General features: G+C 32.3%; 1 protein-coding gene across 5 annotated transcripts in view; it reads right to left on the reverse strand.

Moving 5' to 3' along the window:
* Positions 1-823: 823 nt before the first annotated feature.
* LOC117323275 (cholesterol 24-hydroxylase-like) overlaps positions 824-18,698 on the reverse strand; it is a 38,415-nt gene continuing 20,540 nt past the window's right edge. The window contains exons 1-14 of one of the 5 annotated variants that reach the window (XM_033878393.1): positions 16,275-16,449; positions 9,375-9,452; positions 9,048-9,129; positions 8,322-8,395; positions 8,057-8,143; positions 7,492-7,630; positions 6,898-7,011; positions 5,766-5,922; positions 4,774-4,839; positions 4,440-4,512; positions 4,071-4,266; positions 3,548-3,639; positions 3,304-3,373; positions 824-2,533 (exon numbers count right to left, since the gene is read on the reverse strand). In XM_033878393.1, the coding sequence (XP_033734284.1) occupies positions 2,381-2,533; positions 3,304-3,373; positions 3,548-3,639; positions 4,071-4,266; positions 4,440-4,512; positions 4,774-4,839; positions 5,766-5,922; positions 6,898-7,011; positions 7,492-7,630; positions 8,057-8,143; positions 8,322-8,395; positions 9,048-9,129; positions 9,375-9,452; positions 16,275-16,411 (1,518 nt within the window). In that variant the 5' untranslated portion in view covers positions 16,412-16,449 and the 3' untranslated portion in view covers positions 824-2,380. Of the gene's footprint in view, positions 2,534-3,303; positions 3,374-3,547; positions 3,640-4,056; positions 4,267-4,439; positions 4,513-4,773; positions 4,840-5,765; positions 5,923-6,897; positions 7,012-7,491; positions 7,631-8,056; positions 8,144-8,321; positions 8,396-9,047; positions 9,130-9,374; positions 9,453-16,274; positions 16,450-18,698 lie in introns of those variants that run through there. The other 4 variants (XM_033878392.1, XM_033878394.1, XM_033878391.1 and 1 more) reach the window with 4 other exon arrangements.

Consider the following 18,698-nt stretch of genomic DNA (forward strand, 5'->3'; position numbering starts at 1 on the left):
TTGACGCTGTATTCCCGAACAGCCTTGCTTTATTATGCCATCGCATAATATATATTAGTTCATAGATTCAAACTTTTGCCTTGACATTTGACAACGTGACTATGACCTTTGGTCAGTTGACTACTTGTATAATTCCGACCGGCTTTGCTTCAAGATAACATCATAAAATGTTCGTCATATTGCAATAAGTATCTTGAGACTTTGCAGGTGACCTTAAAAATATTACTTGGCATTGTATAATCATTATCATAATTCTTTTGATTTTAGGAATCAGTTATTAACTTAACAAACACGTGATTATACCATTTAGACATTATTTATTTATTTGATAAAATATTAAATGCAGTTCTGATATATACATCCATAAATCACATTGCATATACAAACAGCATCTACCGTTTACTTCTTCAAAATTTTCAATTTTCATGCTCATTCGCCATTCCCAAAATCTATTTATCCAGGTTCCCTTTTTATTATCTAAAATTATCTAAAATGTGTCGATAGTTTAAGGAAAATTAAATAGTTATTTGTTATTCGGAATACCTTTGGGGGAAAGTAAAGTCAGACAGATATATGTCAGTCAATGGTTATTTGTTAAGACGGATACTACAAAAAAAAAAAAAAAAAAAAATGATGAATTAATTTATATTTAAGGTTGTTGGTCATTATTGATTGTTTGTTAGGGCACTGATGTCAGTACATCGAAATAATGTTTTTGTTCCATGTGCATTTTCTTAAAAAAAACCCACTATAAACGAACATAAACATAGCAGGAACAACTAATATAGTGTGTTTATTTAAAAAAAATAGAGAAGCACTTAGATGTGTGATATCCAAATATTTTTAAAAATAAGTCAATACATGCCAATCATACAACTTAATTTAACACTTATACATTTGTACGCATGCATATTCTATAATATCTTATGGTATAAAATAACACCTGGTTTACAATATTGTTGTATGCATTAATTTCACAAATACATAAATCGTTTGAAATAAATCAAAAGATGGATCACTAAATCAAAAAATATTTAATATTGAAAGACAACATAAACATTACGTTCGTAACATGACACAGACATATAATGTATATATAGACGATGAGGTCCACTGCGTATTTTTTTTAATTGGAAAACAAATTGGAATATCCGGCTAAATTTGCTCCTTTTACGGGAAACAAACCGGAATAAAACGCTCTCAACCTTTCTATCCTCGTGGCGGTCTGACTCTTATAAAATTAATATACTATATATGTTATTCCAATTGATAATTAACCGATTTTTTTTTAGGTTCAACAATTTTATTTTCAAAGACACCAACAAATACAAAAATGTCCTCACACACGAGGGCTAGCATTCGCCATACTTCATTTATTCCTATTATAAATTCGTACATGTATAAAATGGTGTTGCGCAGCCTTGTTAGGGAGCTTACTCTAAATCAAGAACTCCTTGCCGGATGCAGACTACCCCAAAGTTAACACGTGTAGGAGTGTATAACGTGAGTCTGTCCACAACATGTGTCATCGACTGCGGTTGTTTCGGAGACTGCACTTTACAGTAAGTCTTATTCGTATTAATGTAAACAGTTCAGAATTTAAATTTACAATATTGAGAATAATTTCAATCATATACTGTTTACCAAAGACTTAGACTAAGTTATTTCTGATTCTGACTCGCAGTTTGGGTCCAAATCGAGAAACAAATATTACAACGTACAACATCCATTAGGTGTTGTTAGTTATAACAAACTGCAAAAGTGACAATGATTTAGCCTTATATTAAAAGAAGGTCGAGTTATTACTTTAACTTATTTATCTTGTTCATGTTAATTTTTCATTTAATCTATTGATAGCCATAAACCATCATCAACTCATTTTAAGCATCATCTGATAGTGCGAGAACAAATCTATTTTTCGTGGAAATAATGTATATATTAATAGAATACATAAATATTTCAATTTAAAAAACAAAATTCCAATAAGCTTACAAATTACATCATGCATTCATAACGGTAACATAAGACTCGTGTTTTGAAGTGTTGAATGAAACAATTTCATCTGGATTATAATACATATGTACTTGAAAACAGGTTTATAATTGTATAACTTTCAAACTTATTCTGTTGAATATCATATGTTATTGAATAATTGATTCTAAAGATGACAATTTGCCCTTACGGTGTTTTGCCTCGGATCTACAAACACAAATAGCCAATATTTTTTGCATTGACTGTCTTATAAAACAACCCTTTGATATGCTACACAGCACGCTGACAAAAAGTGTCCCCCTTGCCTGTGATCAAGCATTTGATTAGCTGCACAACGACTTGGTGTGTACTTTTACGTAGGGAATCTCTTGTATCAAAATGTTGTGTATTAGTCGGATTCCATTTTCCTTTGGCGCAAGAGACACATGGTCCCGCTTTTTAGTCGCAAGGCTGCGGTGTCTAGTAGTTCAGCACTTTGTCCGGGAACAAGCTCAAAGTCAATATTCTGCATAATCTTGACAATTGTGATTTTTATTTCTATCTGTTGAGTAAAAAGAAATAGTTATCCAGCAGAGCATATCGTATTGCAATAATAAGAACACTTACAGAGAATATTCACATATATGCTAAAAAATTAAAAAGAAAAAAAAACAAGAAAAAAAAATTAAATGGAAAAGTAACATTGCCATTTCAGATTCCGCCGAACGACGCAAATAGTCTTGTACATACATATCAAATAGGCTTATTTCCAGCACCTGATATTATAGAGATGTGATAAAATGTTCGACTTTGACACATGAAAGTTTCAAGATAAGCATCCGTGATCCCATTCTTAATTAATCTTGTTTAATAACATAAATTCATTGTTTACATTAACAAGGAACCATTTCAAAATATGGAAAGAAAAAAACGAAGTATTGAATATCCGAAAACAAAATGTAATAGCAATAATTAAAATTGTCTGCTGAAATGATTTTTTTCTATCTCCTGCGCTGGTCTTTTTAAACAACAAAGGATACTCACATAATAAGAAGCAATGATTCAAACTGAAAATTAATCGATTCAATGAGGACACACTATTAACAAAAATATAGATTTGCATCGAGTCTCCTTAAGAAGTACAATACAAATAGGACCAGGTACTCCGACAGAGTAAGCGTCTTCTGCTTCATCGACAACATTCTTACACACATTTTGATAAGATCGGAGTTAATTCACTTTCCTAAATGATAATGAGATTTAATGTGGTGAAAATGACGACTTCCATGACTCAAAATGTGGTGCTTGTTTCTTCATTATCATATCACATACCTCTGCGAACTTTTTCCCAATGCAGATACGCGGTCCAATTGAAAATGGCGTATAGGCATATTTGCTAAACCTGCAAAAATTTTATTTTTTATATTAATTTTACAAAATAAGAAATATATTAAAAGCATAAAGTATCACTTAAGAAAAATGGGATGGTCAAGTATCTGCTTGGTTATCAAACATTGAGACTATTTCTGTTAAGTTCATGTTTGTTAACCCTGTAAACATGAAGAAAAATACATACTTTTCTGAGCTGTCGATTTGAAATCGTTCTGGCATAAACTTGGTAGGTTCTGTGAAATTTTTTTCTAATCTAGACGTTGCATAGAAACTAACCTGTAAGAGAAATTAAGATATTATTCAAAGAACTAATGGTTCAGTTGATATCTAATCATATGAGGCCCAGATGACTCCATAACATGTTTAAATGCTTGCTAGTAAACACACAAATCTAAATCATACAACTGTTATATCCCTCTAAGGCTCTTCATATGAGAGATTTTCGCGGTCATTACAACTAACTGTAAAAGAAATACTGTTGGTATTTATTAAAACTGATGTATAATTTTGACACTGCTAACAATATATTTCATGTTTCTGATTGCATTGAAAACACTTCTTAAGCGCAGTGAACCTTCTATTTTAGTACATAACAAGCATGTATCCCTTCAGCTACACAATATTTTATCGTATATCTGATAATTGATCACTTCTTGGAGAGCTCAGTAAAAACATCAATACACATTTAATTACCATGTTATTCTTACAATCATGTCAGTATTGGCTGGAATGAGGTGATCGCCGAGTCTGAATTCATATTTTGTCTCGCGAGATGTTATTTTGTTCAGGGGGTAAAGTCGGAGTGTCTCTTTTAGTACCATATCTAGGTAAGAAAGCTTCTCAAGCTCATTCAGGGTGATCACTGAAACGGCGCCAACATGCTCATCTATTTCCCTTTGAAGTCTAATAAGAGAATGAAATGTTCATGCTTAAGGTTCCGTTATCCAACATATTAGATAGGGAAAGAAATAGAACGTTCAATGCATAATCATTAAATTATATTAATTGGTAAACGTTTAATCTGTTCTGTATTGGAACGTTATCTTAGATAAAAAAAGAAACAAATCTTATCTTACTTTTTGTAACATTCAGGATTCTCTCCGAGAAGAAAAAGCATGAAATTCAAGGCGTTGGCGGTTGTTTCCTGTCCTGTTTGATATAGAATAACATATGCAAATAAAGTTGACGATATCAAAAAGGTATCGTTTCAAAAACGTTTTTTTTTATGTTTCTATTCACTTCAAAAATAAACAAGAGAATATTGAAATATATTAACATAGACTGAAAGACATGCTGCATATACGATGTATAATTGCGTCAATACTTTGTTTGTTTTGTTTTCGTGTAAGAGATTGTATTTTTATGTATCAAGACAAAGATTAATACATATAAATATATAGCAATATGTACCTGCCAGTAGGAATGTCAAGACATTATCCAATAAAATTTCGTCGTTTATGACCGATGGGTACTTTTCTAAAAAAAAAAAAAAAAAAAAGAAATTAAAAGATTGTTAGGCTGTGTACCTGAATGTTGATTGCTTTCATGCCATCCGATTCTAGTGCCAAACTCTATACAATTGTTGTTAACTTGACCTAACTCCAATAACTAACACTGTATTTTCAAAACAAACGGATCCGGTTTTCATATTGCACCGATGCGTGTACTGTGTATAGGTGTATTTTCTGTGACGCCATTCAATGTACGGTGTGTCTACTCAATGTTCCATATGGTAAATGATCGTAAACGTTTCTCTATCGGTCTATGTATTTGACTGGAACCCTGACTGGTGACCATTCGACAAGTTCACGAACTTTTCACGCTAATTTTCTCTCCCCTATTTAAGTTACTAAATACGATCCCGCGGCCCTATACACTAGCACTGCGTGGCAGCCGTTACCGGTATGTAATTAATATCATAATTCACATTATACATGTATAGTTGTATATATGTTATGTAATTGTTCCGCTGTTTTAATTATATAGATTAAGTGAATCCGTAAATTCACACAATGCGAGTAGTTGAGTGTGTTCCCCCTGTGTTGTAGGTTTTTATGTCCGTCTACAATACTATGAAAAAAGAAACATAACCCTGTGTCAAGTTCCAAATGTATGTGCCACCAACCATAGCCTAATATAACTAGATACGCCAAACTTAAATCGACGGATGTAGTATAGGGTCTCGTAAGTGTCTTCGTTTAAGGCGGGAGGAATGTAGCGGAACTGGACTGGTTTTAGCGTCGATGGCCAGGTAGCTAAAATTTTTAAAGCATCCGTCTAGAATTTGGAGGTCCCAAATTCGAGTCCTGGTCTGGTCGTTGCATTTTTTTTCTCCTGTAACATTTATGTTCATGAAAAAAATAAGATACTTCCATGTCTGTTAAAAGTAAAGATCTAATGACCTTTTAGTTCAATAAGATATTCCAGGAGATCCCGGGGAATGTAGTCGCCTCTATCTCTTGCCAGTTTCCTATCGAACATCTGTTGTCTGGCGCTTTCTCTGATATATTTGATAGCTTCTCGGACATCCCGACAAAACTTCCAATTAAAAGGATTCATCTGAAAAAAATAACATCAAAGAATATCACAGTATGGTTCAACTCTGTTTTCATGTAGCATTAAAATGAAATGCTCTTTTGCTACGGAAAAATAAAGTCCATGTTTTTCTTTCATTTGTTAAAAAGAAAGATTGAATTTGCAAAGACACCAAAAGTAATTATTTCTTGGAAGCATTTTTCTTAAATGTGATTTAAGACAGTTAAATCAATTCCAACTTCAATCCTTGCAGCGACTGAGGCTAGCGAACTTGTTTGTTTACACTTGATAATTAATTGATATATTTTATCTTATTACCGAGAAATGATTTATTTCATTTTTATACTTTATGTTTGTAACATTTTCAATGATTAGTTGAAGCATGAAATATCCAAACGGGCGCGTGCCCCCATGATGACGATCATATTTCCTTCGAAGCGGTGTTTCTTCCGGTTCAACAAAAGTCAGACAAACAGCAGCACAAGCGATTTCGTGAAGTCGAAGATGAAGAAATAGGAAAAGAAATCTCGAAAAACATGAGTTTAAGAACACGAACATATATCAACAATTAAATGTATTGGTCAAATCTTTCCTAGATATTTCAAATGAAGAATATAATATACTTGGAATATAACTAATCGTGCGAATTATATCACAGGAATATATCAACCTGACCGCAATAACAGCCTGTAGCTTGTTGGATCAAATAACTTACTGCAGTACTCGAAATATGTAAAGTCAAATGAGTAATTACGATTAACAGGTAAGTGAACCTAGTTATATAGTAAATAACTCATATTAACTTACTCACAAGTATAAAGCCAACAATAGAAATTTTGATAACATCCGCCATAACAAGCGATATCTAGGATTTTTCGAGGGCTCAGTCTCATATAAAACAATTTTGGTTTCTAACGATATTAAGCAAAACGAATACCTACATTGTATATATATATACCTATATACCATATACATATAATGCTACAGGTATATACATACAGCTACAAAGGGATTTGTCAAGCTTGCTGCAACTCCTGATAACGCAGTCTTCATTTTCGTAACAAAGGGATGGTTCTCTTCGCTGAATGGCCCCATATCGACATTAAACGCTACCTGCAAAACAGTCAAATAATATTCAACAACTGTAACTTAATTGAAAAGAACAATTATTCCGGTATATTATGTTCAGATAAATGTACATCATTTAACAGTATAGTTAAGTAATAATAACTCAAATTCAGATCATTATATTCTATATATAGGTTACGCAATGAACATGCGATTCCATTGTACGACCATAAATATACGATATAGTTGTACAATGGAAGACAACATAAACTTCTCCCAGACAAACCTTGAACAACAGATGATAACTTAACTTACTCCAAGATAAGCCTTATACAACATATGACAACATATTTTACTCCCACTGTGTACAACTGACGATTACATACCCTAGTCACAAATAAACTTTGCGCAACAAATGATGACATATCCTACTCTCAGACAAACTTGAACGACTGATGTTAACATACCCTACTCCAAGACACACATTGTAAAACTGTCGATAACATACTGTAGTCCTAGACAAACCTTGTATAACAGATGCATCGTCAGTTTCTTAAATGAATGTAGCATGTGTGTCTCTGTCTTCCCGTCCGCTCGAGTTTCCATCAGCTCTACGAATCTATCGCAAAACTCATTAAATTCAGAAGCGAAATGCCGAATAAGACTGAAAGTGTAAAACAAATATGCTAATGCAATTCTGTACTACAAATGATTGCTAGACACAATTATATTATGCCATGTTGTTAACATCTTAAATCAGGTTCATAAGGTTCATAAACATGGGATAACTGGTGAACGTTCTAAGAGGATTTTGTTTAAATAATCAGGAAGGAGTAATTCTCCTCAAAACATTATCTGTTAATTGCTAACCGATTCTACATCTCTAATTGCTTTAAAGTGAAACAACTAATTCATATTAACTAGTTAAAATGCAATATTGACAGTTTGGACCTGGCAGGGAAACATAACATTCTAGGATCAAACTTGTTAGTATTAGAAGAGTAATTTATTAACTATTTCTGTTATTTATTTATTTATTTATTTATTAAGTTAGATAGTTAACAGCATTGCTATATAAATCGCAGCTTACTGTGGTTTGAACCATTGATCGAGTTGCATTCGTTGTATTTTCCAGAGTTTGCTATCAACCAGTGATCCCACTCCCTGGCCCATAAATCTGAAATCAGCGTTCCGTCAGGTGTGTAAAAAATTAAGTTTGTAAGTAATAGAGGATATAAATGAGGTATTCATGTATTTTCAAATTGATTCAATGATTCACAGAATGACCTATTATTTCATCACTTCTTTTTTAAATTTGCTTAAAGATACTAAGCAACATTCAATGTGTCGATTACCTTACGCCAAAAAGGTTGTGAAATCTTGAGTACATGCGTATAGATTTCGGATGGTTTCCAGTAACCAGAACGTCCTAAAAATAAAGTAGGTACGTGACAAAATGATGAAAGCAAACTAAAAAAGAAAAAAAAGTACCAATATGATCGACCTTTTAAATAATGTTATATGACTATTTCGTTTTCTGATTGGCCGAAACCTGTGCTGCATGTATTGAAAAAATGTAATTTCCCGAGGTTTCATTTAATTCTGACCCAAGTATTGTCGATAATCGGCATAAAAGCTTTGAGACGACTCTACTGCCGGCATGACAAGCCAGACTTTGGCTGTTATTTAAAGTTAGTATCACCTATCTCCAAAATATTTCGGTGTTATTTGATTGCAAATAGGTCATGACGTTAATTTTTAAAATCTCATATGCCGTAGTCCCTTCAGTGTATCTGGGGAATGTGATGTTACTTCAGATATTCTCCGACGCCGGAATAATTGTTAATAATAATCCCATTTATTTAATTTGAAATGTTGACTATACCTTTAGCACAGGAAGTAGAGTTTTATATTTAATCATTACTGACATTATTGTACATTATCTAGTATATTATATTATGTGTATTTGATAAATTCAAATAACAATTTCTTAAATAATATTCAACTATCATTATTTGATTTAATCATTTTGTTTTATTTCATCTAGTGCATTTGTAATGTTATTATATATTGACATTTACCTTGATACACGTTGGATCTAAACAAACGATGATAACCTGATTCCACAAAAATAGACGAAATACCAGCCCGTGCGTCTTTGACCTGAAAATCAGTGTATTGGTCTTAAAGATATTATAACAACATCGCTTACTAATATCAGCTTAAAAGAATCAATAGATGTTCAACACATAATGTGAAATTATATATTCTAGACTAAGAATAAAGATGTACATACATACATATATATGTTTAACAAAGAAAATATAACGTTTTAAAAAGAAAAGTATTACTTATCACACATTACACTACATAATGCAGGATTCTACAAACTAAGAGTATTTACTTACATTTCTATGAAATAGTCGTCGATGATACCGCCAGCAGCGGTCACCTTGGCGATAGAACGAATGTGTCCACTCCAAAAACTTCAATAAAAGTACATTATGTATCGTTATATATGTATTGTATATTTTTCATCATTAGTAAAATTATCTTGGCAGTTGTGATTTAAAACTCCATTCTACCATAAAACATTCAGTGAATCGTTTTACAGAATTCTATTGTTCCCAACACATTGATGAAATTTGATGAAACATCAGCTGCGTCATTTTTGAGTTGAAAATGTTACATAATTTAGTCCCACCGCTGCACAGGTATACTCGACTTCGGCTTGATTACCGCTAAGTGGGCCTACAATATATATATATAGCTGCATTTGTTTTTACAAATGTTTGGTTTATCTTAATTAACGTCCTATCAACAACTAGTGTAATCATCTCACAAAGCATTAAAACATATCTAAATTTGCATTTTTACCACCCTCTTTTACATTTTTACATATTAGACACAATACCACACTGACATATCTTGCAAAACGTAATTTGTATATCGCAGTCACTTATCATGATATGAGGTAAAATTATTGACCATTGATATGTGTTAATAATATAGGTTGAAATATACTTGACAAAACGCTTGAAAGTTAAAGTGAAAAACTGGATAATATCTACAATGCCTTCTTTACACATGGCAAAATTTCGTTTATGAAAAATACAAAATCGTGATACATTTAGAGTGAAAATTACATCCATTTCTCATAATAGCCAAGCAAAATAAGTAAATGTCCCGTGTAGATCGCGTTGAAATGTTCGTTACAAAGGGATCTACCGCACATAATCATGGACGATTTCAACAATGGATGTTATCGGAAATAAACTTGGAAGTACCTAGTGAATAAATAAACATTTATGTTTATACGTAAACAACACCAGATCAAAAAGAACAACAACAAAAAAGCTACAACATAGCAATGTTGAGTAATTTGTCCCCACTTTGAAAGAGTTGATAACATAATACTGGCTGACTTAAGAAATAATCACTTGATTTTTCAAATTTTAAAGCCTTAAATATATCCGACCAAGCCTGTAGTATTTCAAGATAAAAAGACGAAACGGCAATAAAATGTGAACACTTAAAATTACAATTCAAACAGGACAGACCTACCTTCATGTTTCCTGTTGAAGACAAAAAATACTTGCCACTGATTTTCCATAAAAGTTATCATCTGTAAGAAACCTAAATACGAACTGAATTATGAAAATGTTCATTTCCAGCTCAATGTCTGGAAATCGTATGTTGTCAAACCTACATGTAGTGAATGATGGAATGATAATATCCAATTTACATATCTAAATTGCTCATTTAAATATGACGTAATAAGCATGTTGGCACCTAAAAATTGTTCTGAGGTCTGTTCTGGTCCAATATTCTCCCTTCAATGTCAATCTTATGAAGTACAACTTACAACCGGAAATCTGGATGGTGGCTCATTTGCATAATTGTTTATCGTTTTTTGAAAATATAATTGTAAAAGCAGGTCCGGGGTTATTTATGTAGATAGAGTACAGAGTAAACCAGTTTCCCTTACTCTCTGACATTTGGTATGACGCAGAAATCAATGAAATAAATGTTTAAGGGAAATTGTTTGCTTTCAAATGGGGGGGATCGTTGAGAACGACGTTATCTGGAGCCAGGTGACCAGCGGCGTTTGACTGTCATAGTTCAGTGGCTTCCAACGTGGATTGACGACGAGGGCATTGCTAGATATTATGATTATCACGGGAAAGTAATAAACGTGAGCGAAGAGACAACTCATGTCAGTGGTGCGTCTCTTGAGACTGGTATGCATGATATCACGCTACTGATGCGTGAGGGGGACCAGGATACCATCACGCATAAGATAAGGCCCGTATGTTCGGGAAGACGGCCTTAAGCATGGTCCCGGGCAGACCAACGTCTCAGGTGCCAGCAGGTTGGCCATGTCAGATCCCAGTGTCCCGGATGGCCTGAACAAGCAACCCGGATTACGTACGCGGCAAGGTCGCCAAGTCTGGGTCACAACCTCCACCGCCGATACCGCCACCACCGCCGGAGAGGAGACAGGAACGTGCCGGATTTCAGTTGTCGAAGAAGGGGACACACGGTCAACATCCCCCCAATAGTATGAGCAACGGGGATTTAGTTATCCGACAACCCAGCCCTGAAGAAAACGACTGAGTGATGGACGATGACGACGAGGAGGGGGACGACAGGTTAGCTATCGTTTTATTCGGTAACGGACATTGACTTTTTAAACAATGCTAGCGATCAATGTTTGAAATGTGTGATTCACTGGAAAATATCTCTTTTTCCGAGAAGAAGCTTCATTTTCTTATAAAATCTTATCATAAAAGACATTCTAAGGCATTGCATAACTTTTACCCCAAACTCTTTACCGACTAAGAAATCAATGTTGATTTTGCTGATATTTTCTGTAAAGACCTTCCTAAATTATCCAAACACGATGTGTAAAAGTGTGAGGGACCTATCACTCGTGGTGTTGGGCAAGTATATATTGTTTTTCTCTCCTTTTGCTCGTTTTAGTCTTATAACTCTTTACTAAAATAAGTTCCTGATATTATTACTAGGTTCCTCTTAGTCTAAATTAAACTGATAGTATGCTTGTATTTTCATTTAACGTGTAATATTAAGTTAAACTGATATTATGTTTGCATTTTGTATTTACGTGTAATATGAAGTTGATCTGGTAATATGTTTGAATTTTGTATTTACGTGTAATATTAAGTTAAACTGATATAATGTTTGTATTTTGTATTTACGTGTAATATGAAGTTGATCTGGTAATATGTTTGTGTTTTCATCATACGTGTAATATTAATTTAAACTGATATTATGCTTGTATTTTTATTTAACGTTGTAATATTAAGTTAAACTGGCATTATCTTTGTATTTTCATTTTACGTGTAATATGAAGTTAAACTGGTATGATGCTTGTATCTTTATTTTACGTGTAATATGAAATTAAACTGGTATGATGCTTGAATCTTTATTTTACGTGTAATATGAAGTTAAACTGGTATTTTGTTTGTATCTTTATTTCACGTTTAATATTAAGTTAAACTGGTATTATACTTGTATTTTGAATTTACGTGTAATATTAAGTTAAACTGGTATTATGTTTGTATCTTTATTTTACGTGTAATATTAAGTTAAACTGGTATTATACTTGTATTTTGAATTTACGTGTAATATTAAGTTTAACTGGTATTATGTTTGTATTTTTATTTTACAGGTAATATTAAGTTAAACTGATAATATGCTTGTATTTTGAATTTACGTGTAATATTAAGTTAAACTGGTATTATGTTTGTATTTTTATTTTACAGGTAATATTACGTTAAACTGATATTATGCTTGTATTTTGAATTAACGTGTAATATTAAGTTAAACTGGTATTATTTTTGTATTTTTATTTTACATGTTATATGAGGTTAAACTGATATTTTGCTTGTATTTTGAATTTACGTGTAATATTAAGTTAAACTGGTATTATTTTTGTATTTTTATTTAACATGTAATATTAAGTTAAAATGATATTATGCTTGTATTTTAAATTTACGTGTAATATTAAGTTAAACTGGTATTATGTTTGTATTTTTATTTTACAGGTAATATTACGTTAAACTGATAATATGCTTGTATTTTGAATTAACGTGTAATATTAAGTTAAACTGGTATTATTTTTGTATTTTTATTTTTAAATGCAATATTAGGTTAAACTGATATTATGCTTGTATTTTGAATTTACGTGTAATATTAAGTTAAACTGGTATTATTTTTGTATTTTTATTTAACATATAATATTAAGTTAAAATGATATTATGCTTGTATTTCAAATTTACGTGTAATATTAAGTTAAACTGGTATTATGCTTGTATTTGTATTATACGTGTAATATAAAGTTAAATGATATTATGTTTGTATTTTTATTTTACATGTAATATTAAGTTAAACTGGTATTATGTTTGTATTTTTATTTTACATGTAATATCAAGTTAAACTGACATTATGTTTGTATTTTGATTCTACGTGTACTATAAAGTTTAAATGATATTATGTTTGTATTTTGATTTTACGTGTACTATTAAGTTTAAATGATATTATGTTTGTATTTTGTATTTTACGTGTAACATTAAGTTAAACTGGGATTATTTTGTATTTTGAATTTAAGTGTTATGTTAAACTTAATTGGTATTATGTTTGTATTTTTAACTAACGTGTATTATTAAGTCAAACTGGCATGGTATTACGTTGTATTTTGATTTTAAGTGTAAACATGTATTTTTTAAACCCTGTGGTTGTCACATGTTCTGGTCATTTTCTAATTACAGTGCCTACATGTCACATGTTTACATTATTGTATATTGTCTTTGTTTATATTTGAAAGAGTGACCAGTATGAATAGAGTTTGATTTGCATTTAGAAACTTGAGTGAAACTACATGTATAAAATACGACTAAAAGGTAACAGAAATGTTACACAACATGTAAATCAGAATTGATATAGCCCAACTTGTTTTATTGCCAACAGGGCGTGATGTCAGGACCTTCAGGATATCTGCTGCTCAAATTTTCAGTTTTCTTAATCTAATTCTCAGGAAATAAAGCATGCAACAACAAAAAAACAACATACAAAGCAATACATAATGTACATCCTATATCAAAAATATAGACTGTTAAGTAACATTTATAATTTTAATGTTAAGTAAAAGAAAAAACCAACGGGTATTATGAACACGAATTCCCCTTCGGTGTCCCTTTGTGTGCAAACTATAAATAAACGCTATGTTTGGTCGATTTTAATCATCAAACCAATAATTCATCATTGAATATACTAATTGTGATTCATACGACAATCATGCGCCACTTATTTTGCTAAATCAAAATACAAAGTAATTATAACTCTATTCTTCTATCGCAGGTCTTTACTCTGTTATTCAATCGCAGGCCATGACTCTGTATTTCAATCGCAGCCCTCAACCAGAGGGTGCAACATTGTTCTGTATTTGAATGAAAACTATATAATCGGTATTATTTACTTGAAATGAAATTAATGGTTTTTTCAGCCTAATTTTGAAAATACAAAACTACACCAAACTATATTTCGTGACAGAACGAAAAATAACATTTACATGTATTGACAAGTCTTTACACTTAACTGCCTGATGAGCGACAGAGCGGAGTTTAGAGTTAACACGAAGTTCCACTGTATTTTGATCTTTACAGAAGTAACCATTCAGTAACGTCTTTAGAAATGAAAATAGCAATTTTTTTTGTAAAAGGTAAGAGAGTAAGGTTATTTCAGTTTCAAACGAAAAAAAAAATTGTGTATTATATTTTTTCACTATTTTAAGTAATATGGACACATTGAAATCAAATCATCATAACTCATCAGGTACAAAGTACGGAAGGAAAACTGTTTCAATTACATAAACATACATTATTACAGCAACAGTTCCTCCAACCATGATTGTTTTTTTTTTTTTTTTTTTTTGTGATTGTGAGGGTTGTATGTCGATCAAAGCAATCATTTATAAGCTGTTACATCTTCCCTCCACAAACAAATCTAGCTCTTTCTCCTACTAAACCAGGCTCGTCTGATATCTTGACATTGGTAAGAACGGTTGAGCAGTTGTTGGTTATGTAATATGGAGTCCTCTCATTGACCTATATCTTTCTTTCTGCGTTTGTCTCTGTGGCAAGAGTCCTATAGTTGTTGAGTTATTTTCAGTTTTATTCTGCGTTTTACAAATTTTCAGATCATGTTCCATAGACTGTTCATTTAAAATTCACCCTAGCTCGTATCGACATAAATACCTATGTCGGTTGAGTTCAGTTCTGTTTAGAGAGAAGAGTTATAGTTTTATAAGTTCCTCTCTTGTATCTGGTCCTTGTTTTTGTCCACAATTTACGAGATTCTCACTGGGCTAGGTCGTCCCTGTTGTTCTATATTATTTAAATTTTAGAAAGTATCCTCGTGTTAGCAGCCTTATTGATTTGATATTGTCGTTTTCACTGATAAATTGGAGCATTTGCTCCTCTTAGTCCCAGTTTTCGTGATTAAGTTCTACTATCTTTATAGAAATCTTTCTGTTTTTATAGAAATCTCTGTTTGTTTATTTGTTGTTGTTGTTTTTTGTTGTTGTTGTTGTTGTTTTTTTGTGTGTTTTTTTTGTGTGGTTTTTGTTTGTGTTTTTTTTTGTAATTTTAAAAAAAGGTTCTTTTGATTTGTTTAGCCTTATTAATGCCATGTCTGTCATCTCGCTCTCACTCGTCGATTCTCTCTGTCGTTTAGGAGTTTCTTGACCAGACCACGCTTACTGATTGTTTACCTTTGGCATGTTCACTTATTCACAATTAGGCAATGTGTATACATGTACCTGTCTATCTGCCTATGTACATTCAGGGGTGTAGAGGTATATGTATATTTGGTAGAAATAGAGTTTAGTTGGTCAATCAGATCGGCCAGGATGGTTGTCAAAGATATTTTCACATTTTCGAAGATTGAAATTAATGTTAATCCAGAGAGTTTTTGTTTGATTTAAAGATTAAATTGAAAGCACATGTAGCTCACCCTCACGCTGTGATATATTTCAACCATTTCTTTGTTGTAAGTAACCAAACTAAATAAAAAAGCAAAGCATACCTGAAGAGTGTGCCTAGTTTGTCGCCATCTTGAATTCGAATTCATTTATATTACTAATATTCATTTCGAAACCTTCCTTTGTTTTATAAAATTGTCTGCGAAATATAGACTTACACAAACACTATGCTTCTGTAGGAATACACATTTCAATAATAACTTGGTCTTTGTTCTTTGTTCTACGATGATCAATTTTTTTCGCTTACCTGTCTCGTGGAGGTCCAGGTAGATGATCATACTTCAAGTGTTGTTGATGTAAATACCAGGCCGCTGTTCCAATAACACACAGGATAGCCGTAGCAAAAACTGCAATGAATTCTAGAGAAATTACGCTAAACAACATTGCCCTCAAACGTCACCGAAAATGCTAGAGAACGTATCTTTTGTATTGTGTTGGTAGGACTGGCTTGCTCTGGTGCTATATATGAGTTGCACATCTACACGCATGCCCTGACATTTTTTTGCATGATTAAAAGCAGACATATTTCATACGGTTGCTTGAACCTTTTGTGACGACGTTTTAACAAATAATTTGCATATGAAATCGGGAAGTCATTTGCTGTTTAAATGTTACATAACGTTCAATGAAAAAATGCTTTGTTTGGCTTTTAAATGATTAATGGCGGATACACTACAATGATCACAGCCTTCCCCTTCTGTTAATGTAAACACGAGAAATAAGTTAAGTTAATAATTTTAGACGAAATATTGAATTACTTGTTTACGTCCGTATAAAGTTTGATGTGGTCTAGTTTGTAGGAGATATTTCATGTTTTTCAAGTTATGTAAACGTGAACATCATGCCGTCACACAGTGGTTTATAGTAATAATGTAATACGTCCGTTGTCATTATAGACATTAAGGCTACAAGGTACCACAAAGATCTTTTTTTATTAATTTTTTTTATATTTTTTTTTATGAACACCTCTTGCTTATAATATATCCTTTTTGTTCATAATTGTGTAACTCAATGTTTTTCTGTATCTTTTTTTTAAATAGTTAAACATTTCTAAAGGTGAACATTTAGTGTTTTTTTCGATATAACAGTGTGCATTGAGACAACGTTTAATAGATATGGATTTATATATATACATATAAATGTATACCTGTCACTAGGAATGTTAAGAAATTACCCAATACTATTTCTTCGGTTATTATCGATAGGTACTTTTCTGAAACAAAAACCAACAGATGTTTTAGTTGTGAACCTTAATATTATATTTGTTAACAACACTCCCCTACTGTTAGTTCTAAACTGTCTTAAAAAGATATGATCTAGGAAAAATAGTTTTTAGACTTATGTTTAAAGAATGTATCTTTACATCTAGTTGTACAATTTTGATCAATTTATCTATCAATGCTCCTAAGCATATGTCCGTATAGAAATCAATTATTTGACAGCTGTTATTGAATGAGTTTACTCTACACTCAGAGACTCCAGGTAATATTGAGACATTGATCTTAATCTTTGGCCAACGCATGTGGGCTAATATTACGTCTCATTCTATTGTTCATTGGTGTATTCATGTAGAGTATGCATTGTTGTACATTGTTGCAACCTGTACATTCCGATAATGTCACACTGTTTACAGATCCCGCGCTGTCTCAACTACCTGACACGAAGACTTCATTCTGTGTTTAACAGTGTTTGTGATTTTATGTGTAAAGTGGTCAGATATGATAAACCTACATAAATTAATACGAGTTTTACAAACAGCGGCTGTCATGGCAACGCTTAGGTCTGTTGATTTACCACAGTATTGGATCTACAACCGAAAACGTTCTTCACGATACCTTATGCCTTTTGATATCATATATACACAATTACTCATGTTGCCGACATCTATGCTTAAACCATTGAAAAATTCCAATACCGAATCATGAACATCAACATTGCTCTGTAAATCGCCCTAACGTACCCCATTACCCAAAGTCAATAGTCTTGAAATAAGTAAGAAGGTATTTGTTCGTGAACAACAAAAGTGTTGAACATTCTTCTGAAAATATCAAACATCGTCAACATGCCACTTTCTATCACCTTTGAATACCTGTACTCTGGCCATGTTTACAGGCCTAGTGTTAATGCAGTTTTTCGTGCCGGTCACGTGATAACACGAGAACACCAGGACCGAAGAAAACATCTAAATAAGGACGTTGGACACCGAACATTGAGATCCGGTTGTGAAACTACATAACAGACGAGGATGGATTAAATAATATATTTATTTTAAAACATTATGATTTTTGATCAGTACGTTATACATCAGCATAATTTTTTATGTGGAAGATATTATGATGGTTAAAGCTTTTAGCACAGGAAATGATTATTTTGTTGGCTAGCTAGCTTTCAAAACCAAATTTTGTATTGTCTTTTATTTTGATAGTTTTTGTCTAATTTATTTACTTGATAATATTTCAAGGTCATCTTTGCTGGCCATTCTGTTTTCCAAATCACACTCAACATTGAGTTGACTTAATTTTGGGAAATATCTTTCAAGTGCTTCTCAAGAAATAACGATAACAAACTTTTGGCCATTTTGTGTTCTCGATCAGACTCAAAACTACATGGGCACAACTAAGCACAGAGGAAAACTTGCAACTGAGATATGATAAAAACGAGTTGTAAACTT

The sequence above is a fragment of the Pecten maximus genome, chromosome 3 (genome assembly GCF_902652985.1).
Source record: "Pecten maximus chromosome 3, xPecMax1.1, whole genome shotgun sequence".
Classification (NCBI taxonomy): domain Eukaryota; kingdom Metazoa; phylum Mollusca; class Bivalvia; order Pectinida; family Pectinidae; genus Pecten; species Pecten maximus.